The sequence below is a fragment of the Astatotilapia calliptera genome, chromosome 14, assembly GCF_900246225.1.
Source record: "Astatotilapia calliptera chromosome 14, fAstCal1.2, whole genome shotgun sequence".
Taxonomy (NCBI): domain Eukaryota; kingdom Metazoa; phylum Chordata; class Actinopteri; order Cichliformes; family Cichlidae; genus Astatotilapia; species Astatotilapia calliptera.
Genome location: NC_039315.1, coordinates 20,705,171 through 20,723,725, shown reverse-complemented (window position 1 = coordinate 20,723,725; position 18,555 = coordinate 20,705,171). Strand labels below are relative to the sequence as shown.

Here is an 18,555-nt window from a genome sequence, read left to right as displayed (position 1 = left end):
ATCGAGGGATTCGTCACACATCAGAAAAAGCTGTCTTTGTGGTGGAAATATGAGATGTTATGACAAAGGGTCGTCTCACATTTACCAAAGAACATCTCGACGATCCCCAAGACTTTTCGGAGCATGTTCTGTGGACTGATGAGACAAAAGCTGAACTTTTTAAAAGGTTTGATCTGGTGTAAAACTAACACAACACATAAAAAAAGAACCAACAGTCAAACCTGGTGGTTTGTGGTAGTGTAATGGTCTGGGGCTGCTTTGCTGCTTCAGGATCTGGACGAGTCACTGTAACTGATGAAACCATGAATTCTGTTGTTAGCAGTTAATAGGTTAACTTTTTAACACAGGGCCAGATAGATCACACAATGAAGAGCGTCATATTATAAATTCTTGTAAGTACATAATACTGTAAACTGTATATATCGATGTATAAATATTAAACATGTTTGGTGTATGCTGGCACAGGCAGGAGATTTGCTGCAATTATCTAAAACCAAACTGTCTGATAAATCTCTTTTTGTGTGTATTTTGTAAACACAACACCACTTTGGCATGAATGCATCATGGTTTGTATTCCCAATAACTGCTGTTCTCTTAAATAAAATTTTAAAAAAAGATAAAAATAGCTGCTCTGTGTTAAAAGAACTGATTGTTACTGAAAGTATACACAGTAGTTTATTTATTTGGTATCATCCTCCTCCACATTTATTCGTGATGCCTTCAAGTTCAACCTCGTAAAGTGGAGCACTTTTTGGTTTTGCATTAGCTGCTTTTGGAAAGAACAAATTGTGCACCCTGTAGCCTAGAAATCTCTATTATATTAGTTAATTAATTAAATAATTGCATTAATGACAGTTTTAGACACGGTAGCCCTTATGAAAAAAAACATACAATATGCGACTGAATGGTCGATTTCTTTACGAGGTGACTCTAATATCTCCGACAACCCTCGAAGGCAGCATCAGCTGAGCTAAATTGCCATCACAGAGCCCTCAAGGTCCTCATTTGAGTCCAGGTGAAGACATGCAGCTGTTCTGTTGGGGAGACAGCTCCAGCGGACAGTTCGGGTCACAGGGGGACCCCAGCCCCGTGTCCTGGACCGTCCCCGGGGTTGTAACTAAGATCTGCTGTGGGGATCGGCACACTTTATTTCTTAATGCAGACGGGGACATGCTGTCATGTGGGCACAACTCTCAGGGACAACTTGGACGACAGAAGAAAAAAAATGGAAAGATCATAGGTGAGTAGGCTGTTTAGCTGTTTTCATTTAAAGGAAACAAAATAATAAAACAAAATATTATAATTTTATTATTTGATTAATTGCTTTCTTAGTTTCTTTTCACGGGTATTTGGACATATTTATTTAAGGTGTGATTTGACCGTGTGGCGCAGGCTTTTAATCAGATACTGCGTCCTTAAGAAGCGATAAATCATCTCCGGAACACTTACTGCGTAAATAAAACTTAATGCGTCAAGTTTCAGTTTCGTTTCAGTGCTGTCGGTGCAGACAACGAAAGTTAAAACCTAAGAAACTTCAGAGTTGCTAGATGTAGCAAGAAATATGAAATATGACGGAAGCGCGAACACGGACAGTCATATAAATCACGTGCAAAATGTAAGAAATAAATAACAGGTTTATATTATTGTCTCATATTATTATATATTTTTGATACATTAGCATGCATATTGTATGCATGTATGTATGTACTGTGAAACCTAGAAGCTATAACTGGCTTTAACCCAGAGAAAGCGCAGGTAAGTAAGGTAAGCTGTTTACTGCTTTGCAACACTATAGATGAGAAGCTTTGCACAGGTTTTAGCGGATGTCCCAAACTTCCCTGTTTGTCTTTGTTTATGATTAAGTTCTCATTAGGCTGAGGCTACTGTAGTCAGACATGTAATGTGATCCAGCTGACACGTTTGTGTGCAATTTCTGTCGTTCTTTCTAAGCTCAAGTGGAGGGGCTGGGCCGTGTGGTGGCGATGGCTTGCGGTCAGGACCACTCTCTGGCTGTGAGTGCATCTGGACACGTTTTCTCCTGGGGGGCAGGAGAGGATGGACAGCTAGGGTTACCAACACCTCCCAACAGTCACAGACCAAGGTAATCACTCATTCAGTGACACATGAATAATATGCACAATTATCACTCAATTGTTCAAAGCTTTTTGCCACATTTTTACGAATTGTTGTCCATCATCATGCAGCAAGGTGCCTATCCCACTGCCCATACCGATAATTCAAGTTGCTTGTGGAAACTCCCATTCCCTGGCCCTGACTAAAGGTAAGACACAACTTTGTGTGTTCATATGGAACAAGGGCGATAACAGTTTTCCCCACACATGATGACTGATGATGAATTTTTCCTTTTTTAAAGTGTCTTTATCCGTATTGTAAACCCAGCTTGCCCTAAAAGTGTGACGTATATTCTTTCACGTAGCTGACAGTATTTGAAGATATTTCATTGTCCAGAGGCTCATTTGGCAAAGAGAGTCAGTCCATTTAAACTCCAGCACTTTATCCAGCAGTATATCAATTAAAAGGCCATAACTGCGCCTGAATTTCTAATTTGATTTACATAATTCTCACTTATATAACGTATCCATGCATCCTATTTATTCTACTTCTAAGTAAAATATTCTGTGGTGGTTGAGGAATAATAATGTGATAAACTAAATTAATGATTTGTTTGTTAATTGAACATTTTAAAAACACTTTTCACCTCTCTCCAGGAGGCGATGTCTTCTCGTGGGGTTTAAACAGTCATGGTCAGCTGGGCCTGGGGAAGGAGGTGCCGGTGCAGGATACACCCGTCATAATTTGTGCTTTGGCTGGAGTAGCGGTAACCCAGATTGCAGCAGGAGGGACCCACAGTCTGTTCCTTACCCTCGCAGACCTGGTGTACTGCTGTGGGGCCAATAAATGTGGTCAGCTCGGGGTTAACAGGGTGGATGAGAAAGGTAGAGCAAGTTAGTGACTCATAAACTTAGTGTATATGTGTGTGGCATGATTTGAAATAAAACACACTACTTTTTATCTGTTTCTGCTTTAACAGGCAGGTTCAACATCTGTATGGTGCCTGCGCTCAGACCTCTAAGTGTCTCCTTCATAAGCTGTGGAGAGTCGCACTCTGCTGTGCTGACAAAGGTTTGACTTCACTGGTTCATCCAGGTGACTCCAACCATTGATTAACAAAGTAAAAGCTACGGTTGTTTTGCTTTGCAGGACGGTAAAGTTTACACTTTTGGAGACGGAAGCCAAGGTCAGCTCGGTCACAGCACCTCTGCTAATGAAGTGAAGCCCAAACTGGTTGCAGGTGTGGATGGTCCTGCTTCCCAGATTGCATGTGGCAGGTAAAAACCGGGATGTTTTGTTTTTAATATAAGCACCACCATGGCTACCATCATGATCATTTATAGCGTTTCACAGTCTGTGTGCTAAAGATCCCCGTTGTGTTGTATTGTCAATGTTAGCTAGAACGCACTTAAGCATAGAGAAAAGTGCCTGGGTGGATGAGGTGTGTTTGATGAAGCAGTTTGAGTGCTATTTAATACCCACTCCATGGACTGTTTTTGGTCTGCCAGGCATCACACTCTGGTTTTGGGCTCTTCTGGTCAGCTCTGGGCTTTTGGCAGTGGAGCTAAAGGTCAAACTGGAAATGGGCACAATGGTGGCAGTCTGACTCCCACTCTGGTTCAGTTTCCATGGACCACTGACGATGCAGCAGCCATGCCCAGTGGTATGTATGCGTGTTAGATGTTGCTAGTAGGATTAATAGTTCAGAATCTCGAATGTAAATTAAGTTTATGTGCTTTATAAATTTTGAATGTTTAGATGAAATTGTTTGATTTTTGTTTAAGCAGACTTGAAAATAGCTGCTGGGTGGAACACAAACTTTGCTTACTCTTCACCTGCAGAGGTAATCAAACACCTACAGCTTTAACTGCTCACAGAAAACAGATCACTCTGCCTGCTCACTTCTTCTCTCTTTTATTTTAAGAACTCTGTTCACAAACAGATAACCGGACGTCTTGATGAGACAAAACTCCAAGAATGGCTGATGATGGAGCATAGTAATGTGGAGGCAAAAAGGTAATTCATCATCATTCTGGGATTTTTAGATTTATGTGACTGCAGTTTTAATATTAGTTATATTAAATATATGTTCAAGATCTTCACTGTCTCAGTCTCTGCTGATGTTTCTTTCTCTTTGCGACAGAGAAATAGGATCGATGTTCCTGACAAGTTCAAGTCTTGTTGCAAGTTTCACAAAAGCCAAGTAAGTCCTTCACTGATGGTTTTGCCTGGGTCGGGGTTAATCTAGAAATGTAAGATTTAAGGGTTGACTGGTTGGTGCTGCCGCTCACCTCTGTTTGATATCAGTGGGTTTCCACTGGAAGCAGGCGACTTAACCGTGGACCTGGAGGCCGCTAGCCGAGCTTTCGACCAGCTGTTCACAAGACAGTGGATCAAACAATCAGTTAAGAACATTCTTTAAACAATTTGAGATATGACGACTTTTTTTTTAAACTTGTGATCTCATACAGTAGGTCTCCTTTCCATGCAGGTAAACTTGGTCCCTCTGTGCGACTTGCTTTACCTGTCAAGAACTGCATTAAAATCTCCAGAGATCATCCTGATTCTTCTGACCTGCCCGCTTCTTCAAGAGGACTCTAATGTCATGAATACAGTTCTATCTGTGGCCATCACTATAGCAGAGATGTCGGACAAGACTCTGGAAACATTAAGTAAATGACTTTTGTCACAAGATTGGAGAACAAGCTTGTTAGTCAACCACTCGTTGTCAGGTTTATGCTGTAAATGCTTTAAATCAGTGGTCCCCAACCTTTTTTGTGCCACGGACCAGTTTAATGTCAGACAATATTTTCATGGACTGGCCTTTAAGGTGTTGCGGATAAATACAAAATAAAATGATACGGCTGATACGAGATGGTCCCACCTGGGAGTAATGGGGGGTAATGACACCCGAAGTGTGTCGCTTATGCTCAGTCTGCTCCGCAATTTTGTTTTGGTAGCTGTAACTGCAGAAAACCCTGCTTCACACTGTTCAGTCAGATTAGAAAAAAACTAAATGTAAGTTATTAATTTTTTTTCTGTGTGGCCTGCTACCCCAAAAAATAAAATTTATTCATAACACATGGGGAAAAGACCCAGGGAAACACAGTTAATGATGAAAACCATAAATTTCACACCCGAGCCTCAACTCTCGCGGCCGGGTACCAAACGACTCACGGGCTGTTAACGGTCCATGGCCCAGGGGTTGGGGACCGCCGCTTTAAATTAACACTAATTAACACTATTGATATTTACTCTTTAAACTCTTTAATTAAAACAATTTTTTTTAATGTTAAAATGTAAGTACTGTTGTTATCCATGAATTTTCAAATTTAGCATTTAATGAAACAGCATTAGTTGTAGTTTTTTTTTTTTTTTAAATGAGATGCCAAATATAGTTATTTACTTTCATTCCTAGACAGAAAAAATGTTTTAGTAGTTGAATGTTAAATTCGGTTTATATGCATAAAAAGTAACAACATATGACAGGCGGTCTAATAAATTGGTTTAGCCCAGTATAATGATCGAGTTTGCTGTGATAACTTTAAAAGTATTTATTCAATGTAAGACACTGTTTTGTTTTAAAATCTCTTCAGTTTGTATAATAAGTTATTTTTTATTGCTAAATAATAGTTTTGGAGATGTTAGAAATCCAATTTATGCAGTGTAAACTTAATATTTCTTTGTATGTTTTTTGTGTGTTCTGCAGAAAAGTGGTGGAGTTCACTGTCCCCCTCGATACTGATGAAGCACATCATGGTCTTCAAAAAGGCTCTCGCCTTCATGCTAAAGAATGGCCTCTTACAAACACACAACCCAGGAGTCAAATTTATCCTGGAAGCCCTCAAGCTGCTATACAAAGTCAGTGCTGTGTGCTTTACTTCTGTTTTTTTTTTAATGACCGTTAGATTTTGGGTATGAAATATTGGTTTCAATTAACAGATCAACTGGAATCTCTTGTTAGTAAAATATGATCAGTTCTAATAATTGAAAGTCTTGAGATAGAAAAACTGTTTAAAAAAAAAAAAAAGTTAACAAATGACAATATTGTTTCTGTTTTCTTGATTAAAAAATATATTTTTTTCCAGGCAAACAAAGCTGGAAAGTCCTACAAAGTCCCACTGAGCACCTTTTATGTAGAAGAAATCACAAATGCTGTGCAGCTTCACACTGACATCATGCTTTGGTGGCAATTCTCCAAAGAGGAGGTAAAAACAAACAGTACAGTAAACTCAAGTGCTTCAAATAAACAATGTGTCCATTTGTCCAGTATGGATTTCACTTTCTGTCAGACTGCTTTTTACTGATATTCATTATTAAATGACCGATTGTCTTAAAGGATGACGTGAACACACCTGCCATCTTCTGTCGCTACCCATTCCTTTTGACCCTGCTTCACAAAGTGGCCGTATTTAACTTCTGTGCAGCCACAGTGAAGGTAGAACGTGGATTCAGATTTCACCCTTTTTAACCATCTGCAATTACACAGGAACTGATTTCTATCTTTTAGCAGATTTCCTTCTAATTGGGTTTTTTTGCACTTACAGAATGTGCATCAACTCGCTCATCAAGCAGCTTTGGTGCCCCATCAACCGCATGCCCCAGACTCTCCACCTGCCCCAGTCTTCCAGCTAACCCTGAGGCGATCTCACCTGGTCGAGGACACCTTCAGACAGCTCAGTGCAGCCGACCACTGTGCATTCCAAAGGGAGCTTTTAGTAAATATGAAACTTTACTTTTACTAGATTGCTAGAGCTAGGGTTAGCACTGTTGGCCAGCAGTGTTTCGTTAAAGTGTAAAAGAGGACCCAAGTGTTTAGATGAATGCCCATAAAATTACTTTAGTAATTCGATATCGATAAGCAGAAGAGAATGGACATGGGATTAAATAAACTGCTCTATAAAATCACGAGTTGCAGAAACTAACAGAAACATGATTTTTTTTTTTTTTTCTGTCCTAGGTGCTGTTTGTGGAGGACAGGAAGACAACAAATGTCAACAAAAGGGACTTTTTCCTGCATGTGTTTGATGAGCTGATGGCTCCAGAATCTAAAAGGTTCATATATAATGAGAGCCAGACTGTGGCCTGGTTCCCTCCCAAGGTAAGACCAATTATGGAAAAAACCTACATTAATAATCTATGTGCTGCTTAAAAAAATAAAGCAGCAGATTAAAAAAATAAATAAAAAAATAAATATAGAGAGATATAGATATATGATCAATTTCAGATTTAAAATGGATTTTTCTGTATCACAATTTTTTTTTTTATTCACCGACCAAACAGCCAAAAGTAGAGGAGAAGACTTACTTCCTGTTTGGCGTTCTGTGTGGCCTGGCTCTCTACAACCACAACATTATCCACCTGTGCTTCCCACAAGCTCTGTTCAAGAAGCTGCTCAGGGTCAAACCTACGCTGGACGACATGAAGGAGTTTGACCCTGTGCTGGCAGAGTAAGACAGACTTAAAAACACACAAGTGAAACGCGTTCTTTCTCACATGACATGACAAAAGAAGTTTATTGATACATAGATATTTCCCGTGCGTTTAACCTCAAATACACTGAAAATAGTGCTAACAACAGTATCAAAACATTCATCAGTGCTTTTGTGCCTTTAGGTCTTGGAGGATCATCTTAGAGGACTACACCCCTGATGTTGTTCAAACGCTGGACACTACTTTCACTGTAAGTTTACTAAATCATGTGTTTCGTGTCTGTTTTTCTTTCACACTTTCTTCACCTGACAGAGTGATTATCTGTGGTAGGTGTCCTGGGCTGGTGAGACAGTTGAGCTTGATCCAAATGAACCAGGAAAACTTGTCACCGGGTCAAACAGGTGTGTATAAACAGTCTACACAGCACTCCTTCTCTGCCATCTAACAGCTACATCCACGCTGTGCTCCCTTCTTTATAGTTGCAACATGCCATTACACTGGCTGGGATGTTGCCAACACTATAAATCAGTACTTGTATACTTTTAAATGTTTTTTTTTTCATCAATAGGAAAGAATACGTAGCTGCCTTTGTGAACTACGTCTTCAACAAATCAGTGGAGAGATTGTTTGACGAGTTCAAGAGAGGGTTTTTCAAAGTGTGCAACATGGACGTGGTGGACTTCTTCCAGCCAGAGGAGCTGCAAGCAGTGATGGTGGGCCAAGAAAACTACGACTGGGAGGTGTTCAAGAAGGTAAAGAGATATAAACTTGAAGAGAGCCAATATTGATGCTAAGATTTTTATTCATAATCTGATTTGTTTTTTTTAATTCACCATATTCTGAATGAGTAATTTTCCTTGCCAATGCAGGATAGTTTAGCACGCTATGCTATGAATTCCCTAAAACACCTGAACCATATGTGTCACCATAGTTCAGTTTGACCAAAAGAATACAAAAAGAATAGCTGACTGTGTGCACACTTGCAACGTAACATAAATCAGGAATTAAATTTAAAGCTTGCACTCTGCTTATGAAATTAGCAGAGTGACACCACTGACACCTAGTCTGGTGCCAGTGGGATTAAAAAAATGTAAATGATACACATATTTCATATATGTCCTTATTTTTATGTTCCCAAACAGAACACATTTTATGAAGGCGAATACCATGATGAGCATCCAAATATAGTGGTGTTCTGGGAGGTGTTTGAGAGCCTGACAGCAGAGGAAAAGAAAAAGTTCCTTTGTAAGTATTTCATCATTAGGCTTGCTGTCATTTCCATTTACGTCTATCAGTTTTAGCTTACTTGACATGTGTTTCTTGATGTCCTGCCAAAAATTTGTGTAACATTTCAGATTCCATTTTTCACTTATCCTCTGTTATTTTCTTTCATCCTCAGTGTTTCTCACAGGCAGTGATCGCGTACCCTTCCTGGGAATGGAGAGCATCAAGATGAGAGTGGCTGTGCTGCCCGATGCTTCTGAACGCCATTTGCCTGAATCGCTTACCTGCCATTTCCTGTTGTTACTGCCCATCTACAGGAGATACCCAGTCGAGAGGAAGATGCGCACAAGGCTTCTCCAGGCTATCAATCACAACAGAGGCTTCCGGAAGAAGCAACGCACCACAGAGTGAAGCAGCAGGGGTTTCGTTGTAAAGAGCCCATCTTAGCATCGGTTATTTTTCGGCTCTTCTTGCTTTACAATCTGTGCTATTAATTTTGAGTGATATTTTTTATTGTTATTACAATTTTTTTTTTTTTTTTTGTGCTTTTAAAATGAACACAAGCTTAAATCTTCAATAAATACAGTGCTTAGCAAATTTCTTACACCGCCCAGTTTATAGATTAAACCACAGTATTGGTAATTAATAAAATAACCTTTTAATGGTTCTGTAGTGGTTAATCCACCACTGTGCACAAGCTCTCAAAATTCTGATTTGTAATGCTACAAAATAACCATTGTTATCTGTGAATTTTCAGATTCAGTTTTGCAAATAAGCGTGTCAGATTTGTTATTTTATTTATTTTATTTAGTTTCAGGGGTTGAATTGTATCCTCAGAGAAGTCCTGTGTGCCCGCTCAAATGTGGGTAAAAAACATGAACCCACTTTGTTGTCTGCCTAAGAAATAACAGTATAACGTTTAGTTGTAAACAAGTTTTTGACAGATTTCTATAATATTTGTGTAAGAAATTTGTTAAACACTTCATGTCATACCTACTTAGAACATACTTAGATTAGGAAATCACCTTTTCTTGCATTTGTACCTAGTAAATCATCTTAATAAATTCTCTGCTATGCTGCCTAGTATTTTATTATTTTTGTATTATTACCACTTCTCTGGAGATGAGTTACACTCTGACACAACTCAGGACACTACCTCTGCTCAATAATGAGACACAATAACAGTACCTTCATTACAGTCAATATATATGGTTACAATAATAAAACTGAAAATGACTCCTTAGAAGAAAGAATTATCTTCTGGCTCTCCAAATACACAAACTCAATCCTCTTCATTGGTGGAGACTTTAACATCGCTTTAGGTAATATGGTTGATAGATGGCCTCCAGGGCAGCAGTCTTCATACAGTACAAACTTTACAAATTTCATGGGAAAATGTAATGTTGTGGATATTTGGAGAGAAAAATTTCCAGATGATAGACTCTTTACTTGGCGCAACAGGATCCAGGATCCTGTTGCAGGAGCAATTCACATTAACATCCAAATGCTTACACTGGATAATATACCTTACAAATTCTCCTCTTTGAAGTTAAATAATTCCTTACTAAAGGATTCTTGAGAAGATATGGGAGTCAAATGACTAAATTGAGGAAGAAGTGATCAGCAAACCTCGGAGGAAGATTTTACTAGACCTTCAAAATAGATTGGACGGTTTATACCGACGCAAGGCTGCGGGTGCTTTTGTAAGATCCAGGAAGAGGTGGCTGGAGGAGGGAGAACAAAATTCTGCTTCCTTTTTCAGGCTTGAAAAATACAGATCAAAAACAAACTCTATTCATCAACTAAATATTAATGGCATTGTCTCCTAGGCAAATTTTTGTGCCAAATTCTATGCTAAACTGTACAACTCAAAATATAATGAGGACGTTTCAACACTATTTCTCAATAATATTAAAAACCTAAAAACTATTGATGTGGACGATAGGAGTCATTGTGACAGCCCTCTGATGGTGGAGGAAGTTTCTAATTCCATTTCTGCACTTAAGGCCAATAAATCTCCCGGCACAGAGGGTTTAACTGCAGAGTTTTACAAATCATTTTCTAATCTCCTGGCTCCGTTCTTACTACAGGTTTTCAAAGAAAGTATAGAGAATAACACCCTCCCTCCTACTCTTACTCAAGGTCTCATAACACTTATTCCAAAAGACTCACTTTTTATTGAGACCCATCTGTCTGCTCAATAATGACTATATGGCTTTAGTACTTGTTAACAGAATTTAAAGAGTTCTTGAGACACAGTCAGGCTTTATGAGAAATAAGCATATTTCTAATAACATTAGACTAGTTTTGGATTTACTTGATTACTCTGATTTGGTACCAAATCAGATTTCCATGTATGTCAACTGCAAGTGTCCAGAGTGAGGACAGACTGAGGGACCCACTGCTGCACATCATCTGTGAGGCTTTGCACCCCTGATGATCCACCAGGACAAACTCAGCAGTGTGTGAGGAGGAGGAAGAGCCAGCAGCAGCTGACAGATGGAGAGAATAGACAGACTTTAATGTTCAGAAACCTAAAGTATGTATCAGCAGCAGAATGGAGCTAAAAATAAATGTCCATGTTTTTTTTTTTTTTCAGTTATATGAAGCTTGGAGTATTTTGGATCAGTAGCACTGCTGTGTTTGTTGCATCATATTGCTGTAATTGTTTATATGCTTTATATATTTTGAGGTAAGTTGATCTATAGTGTTACATCATATTCTATAAGGATGTTATGTGTTTGGATACTTTCTGCCCAGTTTGACCCATTTAGCAGAAGTCAGCCTGTTTAAGGCTCTGATATCTATTCTGTAGGTATGACTTTCTCACCCAATAAAGGAATATGCAATATATCAGCCAACTCTTCATTTCATCACACACAGTTATCACATTTTAATTATTAAATAATGGTACAGAAATAAGGCCTCATTCTGTATAAGAAAAATTACCAGTACCGGGACTGTACGAGGGAAATTTCTTTTGCAGTTCATCTGATACGATAAAATTACTTATTATATTTTCCAGTGTTATTGTTTGTTTTTTGCTAGGGAGAAGAGTATTTATTTTTGTTATGAGAATCAAACTGGTTAACATTCATAGGTGTTCTCAATAAGCTGAATACATCTAATTTCTGAAAAATGCAGACAGCTATCATTTGAATGCGATTCTGAAGTGTAATACATGTTTTGCTAGGGAAAAGTGTGCATTCAGTGACTGGTTGGTGAGTGGTTTCAGGAGGCTAGTGGCACTCTCAAGGTGAAATTAATCGCAAAGACCGAAAACCTTTGGGTGCTTGACTCCAAGCAGATTGCCATTGTTGCCCACAGTTTGTATGACACCTAATGGCTGCAAACAGTAACAAAGTACTTGTGGAGTATTAGCGAAAATGTGAAAAGTAGAAAGCAAACCGGAAACACTTTCTTAGGTTTACTCTGAAAGCAAACATTATCCGCTTGTTTGTGTTGCACACTTTCAAGTTTTATTGCCTCTCCACTAGTAGGTGGCAAGTGTTCGCAGGTAAGTCACCATCTTTCATGCAAACTACAGGTAACCATGGAAATCTGCTAGCAACAGCATAGATGTCAAGTTAGACACTGAAATAAAAAGGACTTTAGGTGAATGCACTACACAACAACCCCTAATCTTCAAACTTAACCACATTTGTTGCCTCTGACGTTCAATCTTTCACTCTTCTCCTGTAGAGACGTCCTGCAGGGGGGCAGAGGGAGGGAACAGCGCAGACGTCACCGACTCGGCATTCGTTAAGAGTTTCACGACCGCTATCAATAGCAGTGTGTCTTTTTGGGGGGGGGGGGGGGAGCAGGGTGAATTATACAATATATATATTTTCAGAATCAATACAGAGTGTGTGAACAATGGGGGTTAGGCATTATATGACATTTCTAGACGAGCTGGGTAACCCTGGTTTCCAGATAGATGTTTTTACTCATGTTGCTGGACAATTACAGCCATTAAAAAAAAAAAAACATTAGAAGGGGAAAAGCTTTCATCGTCCAAACGTTCAAGCAGAGCCAGTTGATCATTTTCAAACCCAGATTTGAGTTCTTTTTATTAAGTGGACGGTCTGTCTGAGGTTACCGCTTTTTCTTGGCTCAGAGATATCGCTCATGAAACATCTGCAATAATACTCTTGCTGTACACAAACATACATACATACATAAATACTCCTAAAAAAAACAAAACAAAAAAAACATAATTAAGCAGTAATTACACAGTAGAAAAAAAGAAACTTAAAGCCAATTGCTCTTGCTACAAAATTGCGAAGACTTAAAAAAGGCAATGCTAATGAAATGGCTGTGCTGTGAAACGGCGGTAACGCCTCGCATCTTCTCTAAGTCGTCTTGTAGCGTGTTGTTCAGCTCCACACGTACGTGGAGTCTTCATGTCGCTGTGTGTTTCATCCAAGTCCAGCTTCTCTGATATGTATGTTGTGTTTATTTTCTTTTTTCAAATTTTAGTCAGGTGAGATGACGAGTTCTGTGTGCAAGTGCTGGAGTTTTTATCTGACGAGGTGGAAAGTGAGCCAGTACATGAAAATGGGCTGTGCTGCTGCTATAGCCATGGTGAGGTACATCCTCAGTTGGTTTCTGGCTCCTCTCACTAGCTTCCCTTCTGCTGCTGCTTCTGACAACAGCTTCAGACGCAGAGTGCGTATCTGAGGAGAGACAAGCAAAAGATATTTGAAAACGTTTTATTTGCAGCTCTAGATTTTTTAACCTGAGCATCCACCAAAGCAGCTTTGCAAAAAGACAAATTTATCTTATACTGTCTTAAACTGGTGGGTTATACAACCCCCTCAGTTCAACTGTCGGACACAAAAACTCTTTCAACGCCTCTTTCTTTAACACTCATCTCCCTAAATTGTCTTTTTCTTCTGACTGGCTGCTCCTTGCCTCACCAATGCAAACAGCACGCATTGTGCTAAACAGAAGTCAGGGTGGAACAAGAGTACAGGAAAAACAAATGATACAAAAAAACTTGAAGGCTAAACGTCTGACTCAAAAGGATTATTGCAGTCTCTGAAACTTCGGCCACGTTTAACAACAGCACCCCCAAGTGGAAAAAACTTAAGTCTGCAAATTACCTGACCTGTCTAACTTTTTATCTTTAAATATGACTACCCCAAGTTTCAGGAAGTTATGATAAAAAAAAAAATCACAAGGAATTTATTATTATTATTATTGTTGCGATTATGTACTAAAAAATACAGAAGGATGCATTTGCACAGTTTGACGTGAGATCTATGAACCTTTAAGGCTTTCTGACATGTGTTCAAGCCTATAACCATCTTCAATAATTTTTCAAAAATAAAATCTGTACATCCATCCATCCGCTTATCCTTTTCAGGGTCGCAGGGGGCGCTGGAGCCTATCCCAGCAGTCATAGGGCGAGAGGCGGGGTACACCCTGGACAGGTCGCCAGTCTGTCGCAGGGCCAACAAACTCCACACAGAAAGACCCCGGTCTGATGGTGGAATTGAACTCAGGACCTTCTTGCTGTGCAGCAACAGTGCTAACCACCGTGCCACCCTAAAATCTGTACACTAAAACAAAATTACTAAACGTAAGTAAATAATTTTACTCACCATGAAGACAAAGATGGCAGCACAGCACCACAGCAGAGACAGATAATATGCCGGCTTCCCAAACAAAAGGCCCGCCACTAAGCCTACAATCATCCTACAGAAACAAAAGGAGAGATATACACATTTAAGGCATGACACTGACAGATTCAGAGTAATAAAAGGCAAACAATGACACCAATTGGTACATACCCAACATATTTATAGCCAGCAAAGGCCAGCAGGTCTATAGTGGTGAGGTCTGTGTTTACAGTGACAAGGTAGAGCGACAGGAGGACCACCAGGACTTCCATGATTAACCACACCAAAGCTGAGCTTGCCTGAACTCCCAGCAGCTCTGGTGAAAACCTGAGGAAGTCCATAGAAATAACAGAGTCCATAGAAATATAACAGAGAATACTCTAAATCCTTTATTATGAACCTGTGGTGATGTTCTCCATTTTTGGCTTTAAGGTTTGAAAAGGACAGCCTTTAAGAAAATGAAATGGCTTAAACCAGAAACACATAAAACTACAAGTCTCCAAAAAGTGTTTAAGATGGTCATAACCGGAGCTTAGGGTCATACTCAAATGTGCATCACTCTGATAAAAACATGGATGCAGATGTACCTGCTCTGTGTGCCGAGGGCCAGTCCGGCCACCAGGATGTATGTGATGAAGCCCATGGTAGGAATATAAAGATCGGGAGCGTTCACATCAAAGCGCGGAGCCACAGGAGTGTCCTGCTGGTAGCTCACCTCCCAGTTCTGCAACATACATGATCACACACTTACTTTCAAACATGTAAGACCCAAAATAAACATGTTTTTAAATATTTGGGTCTATGTGAAGATAGCAGGTTTCTTCTTTTATCTTAAATATTTATGGAAAACCACAAGCAATCTCTACACATATCCACCAGAATGATTGACATTTAGCAGGTGTAAAGAGACTCACTTCGTGCATATATGGGAAAACTAGAAGGCCCAGCTTCTTCCCGACGTACACTGTGTCCACAGCAAAGTAGTACTTTAGCTTGGAAATTGGGATGAATCTATCCAGCTGAAACAAGCAAGCATGCGGACATGAATACGAGGCTCTGACTAACAAGGGCAATCACTGCATTTATTCTACCATTATTATGAGATTAAACATGAGCAGGATTTTACTGGACTCATTCCTGTTAAAAATTGGTGAGCTGCTCTTACGTTCTTGTCAACCATTTCTCTCCCCTGGGATGCCAGCGAGCTGCCATATGCCATGGCCAGATTGGACATGGGCTCTGACAGGAGGGTCTGACCAGGAAATCCTGCAGTTTGAGGGCCGGCCTGCTGGTTCCTGCCAATGTGACACAAGACAGGGGATCAGCTCGGTGAACATGATGATCTAATCAGCAAAAGCAATATTTACAACACATGCAAGCAGAAGACAAAAGACATGAGCTCGATCAAGTAAAACATGAGGTGTGGAATGTTGTCGCCCCCTTCTGGCACTGAGTGTATTTGTAAAAACACAGTCAAAGGCTTCTTCTTGAGAAGGAAAAAACAGCTTCATCCTCATTGGCAGGAGTCCCACCTGTATCCTGCCTGTGGTCCAGGCCCAGCTCTGCTCGTATCCTCAAACAGCTGACTGCCATCTGGACTGTCCCCTGGACTATTCCTTAGACGCATACTGGGCTCTGTGTAAAAAGACAGAGTTTGGAGAAGGAGAAAACACTCATGATGGATATCCTTAAGGGTAATCAATCTGTCCAGTTAGAAAACATGAACTATTGTGAACCCATTTCACCTGTTTTGGTGAATACAGGTGCAGTGGAGAGACATCGATAAGAGAGCCCCTAAAAAAGGGGTTTTAAAGAAAATTCTGCATTTAACTGGGGCCAGTGAAGTGACTTCAGTGCAGGGGTAATATGCTCAAATTTCAATATTAGTGTAAAGACACTGGTTGCTGTAATTGGGCCAAAATGAATCCGTCTTTCTGATGATTTGGATAATCTTGTAAATAAAGCGTTACAGATGCATGGACTAATTTCTCAGAGCCAGTTTGAGATCTGGATTTTCTAACTTTTACTATTCGTTAAGTGGTAGAAAAATTATTTAACTGTTCTCAGAAGGGAATTTTAATTATGAGAAAAAAATCTGTCTCTAAGTTTTTGGACTCACAAACAAATATTTCCATCCCGTTTCAGTTCAGTTCTTAAAAGTTTCGAGACATCCAGCAATTATGAAGAGGTGTTAGATCAGAGGAAAAAGACAGGTATAACTTTGTATCATCTGCATAACAACAGTAAAGTATATTATTATTATTATTATTATTATGTATGATAGCAACAACTGGGATCGTGTAAAAGTTAACAAGTAATTGACTAAGAACACCCAAAGTTTTTAGACCACAGTGTGCTGTTGAAGATGCTGGTCTGAATTAGCTATAAAGAGAACTGTTAAGGAAAGTACACGTCTATTTACACAAAATAAATTCATAGTATGAAATCTCAGTACAGAAGACAGTCTTTTAAGTCATTTCCCTGAAGTATTATTCATATAATCAGACACTTATCACAAGACCTGATTACTGCATCCTCAGGCGCCTACTGCTTGTTTAGACCTTGTTTTCCTCTCCCGTGTAAAGAGCAGCACACGGAAAAGAGAAGTCTTAAGAATGAAATAAAGAAGCTAAAAAAGTGAAATAAATATGTAAATATTACAAAACTGTTCTACTTTAAGCAAGAAAGCAAGCTTCTTCAAGAGGGCCCCCTCTGCAGTGGCTTGACACATTTTTTAAAAGCACAAAAATAACACTGTACATTCATTACTAATCATTAAACTGATCAGAGTTCAAATAAGCACTGTTTACTGCAAGCTCTGGCTCCTAAACAAACAAAGCTCAGCATAGAGGGAGCAAAAAAAGACTCCGAATAAGTAACGTCATCAGAGGGGACCGTTAGCCAGCCCAGCCCGTGCAACGGGAGACGAATTAGCTAGTTAGCAGTGTCAACACATATTGTCGGCGCCTATTATATAATTAAAGCTCTTTAATTAAAGTTGAAAGTTAAGCTTAAATTCACCGTTTAACTGTTTAACGTCAGCAGGTAGTCTCAACCGGCTGATAAGAGCGAGCTAACAGTAGCCAGCATCAAATGTGTGCATGCACCCGGCAAACGTATGAACTGAGCTAATGAGAAAATTACGTACGTAACTTACGCTGTCTGAACCCACTTTGAGTTGCAGTATAATCCATTTTAGAACAAGCAGGCGGTAGCGGCAGCTGTCAAACAAGCGACACTACTCGAAGTTGGTACTAGTTAGCGAGCTACACTGGGGAAGCTGTGGTCATTCATGAAATTTTACACGGAAGTGAATACGCTCTTCTTCTTCTTCTCTTGTAAATGTAACGATGAACGGACGTGAGAGGTGAACACCGCCGTCTGCTGTGTCGAGGTTTCTTCACGTCTATGCCCACGATAACGTTTCTATTGGTTTTTGCTTTGCTGCATTAATCATGGGCGACTGTGACTGTGTTAATAACCTTCTACACATAATAGCACATATTTATCCAGTATGTTTATTTTAACAGTTTTAACAGTGAGTAACAGATAATTATTTTGACCATAGTCTTATGAAGTAATTATTTTATACATTTTTATTGTGTAGTTTTCTAAAATAAATACACAATGTTCCTGTCCTGTAAGCTATGGAAATGTATTAGTAATCTGTACAGAAACAGACACCCCTTATTACACGCGCACCTCATGGTTATTTTTATGGGTTGATAAAATTCGGTTCATATAACAGGGCTGATCTTTAATAGTAACTGATGATTGTTTTATGATCTAGTATGGATAATAAGGATACGACATAAAATATAATATCAGTAGGAGTAATGTTATGAAAACTGACACATTCAGATTTCTTCCTGTCTGGAATTACCTCAAGGCGTGCAATTAGATTAAACACTTAGGCTATTACATAACCAGTTACTGGACAATGGGGGCATTTATAGACAGAGCTGGAAGTTATATTAAGCTAATAAGTTGGCTCATTAATTTAGTATGTGTAGTGAATGTGATGACCTCTCTCTTCTGAGCCGTTTGAACTTCCCTGCATACTGCCCATCTGTAATGTTGCTATAGAAAAGACAGAATGCAGAGACTCACAGTGGTATATAATAACAGTATGATTCTCCTCTGAAAGCACCAGGAGGCTACAGAGTTACCAAGATGTTTGTGTATTTTGGTGCCTGAACAT

At 39.4% G+C, this 18,555-nt stretch overlaps 2 protein-coding genes across 6 annotated transcripts; one reads left to right on the top strand and one right to left on the bottom strand.

Annotated features, from left to right (window-relative positions):
- Positions 1–968: 968 nt before the first annotated feature.
- On the top strand, positions 969–9,821 carry LOC113036801 (probable E3 ubiquitin-protein ligase HERC6). Of its 2 annotated transcripts, none has more exons than XM_026193306.1 (23): positions 969–1,240; positions 1,951–2,101; positions 2,205–2,281; positions 2,730–2,957; positions 3,053–3,144; positions 3,223–3,350; positions 3,582–3,736; positions 3,861–3,916; positions 3,998–4,089; positions 4,217–4,276; positions 4,381–4,477; positions 4,565–4,745; positions 5,783–5,934; positions 6,162–6,281; positions 6,413–6,511; positions 6,621–6,791; positions 7,034–7,174; positions 7,357–7,523; positions 7,690–7,756; positions 7,837–7,907; positions 8,075–8,258; positions 8,649–8,751; positions 8,906–9,821. In XM_026193306.1, exons 1-23 carry the CDS (start codon positions 1,024–1,026, stop codon positions 9,139–9,141), a joined length of 3,045 nt encoding a protein of 1,014 aa, XP_026049091.1. In that variant the 5' UTR covers positions 969–1,023; the 3' UTR covers positions 9,142–9,821. The 2 variants fall into 2 exon arrangements, with proteins under 2 accessions (XP_026049091.1, XP_026049090.1); XM_026193305.1 differs by having other exon boundaries at positions 3,858–3,916.
- A 3,114-nt stretch (positions 9,822–12,935) lies between these two features.
- On the bottom strand, positions 12,936–17,746 carry yif1b (Yip1 interacting factor homolog B (S. cerevisiae)). 4 transcript variants are annotated; one of them, XM_026193502.1, is made up of 8 exons: positions 17,503–17,746; positions 15,887–15,989; positions 15,520–15,649; positions 15,269–15,373; positions 14,942–15,078; positions 14,526–14,681; positions 14,337–14,430; positions 12,936–13,406 (listed from the first exon to the last, which is right to left on the bottom strand). In XM_026193502.1, exons 1-8 carry the CDS (start codon positions 17,546–17,548, stop codon positions 13,251–13,253), a joined length of 927 nt encoding a protein of 308 aa, XP_026049287.1. In that variant the 5' UTR covers positions 17,549–17,746; the 3' UTR covers positions 12,936–13,250. The 4 variants fall into 4 exon arrangements, with proteins under 4 accessions (XP_026049287.1, XP_026049288.1, XP_026049289.1 ...); XM_026193503.1 differs by having other exon boundaries at positions 17,512–17,746; XM_026193504.1 differs by having other exon boundaries at positions 17,527–17,746.
- Between the last annotated feature and the right edge of the window lie 809 nt (positions 17,747–18,555).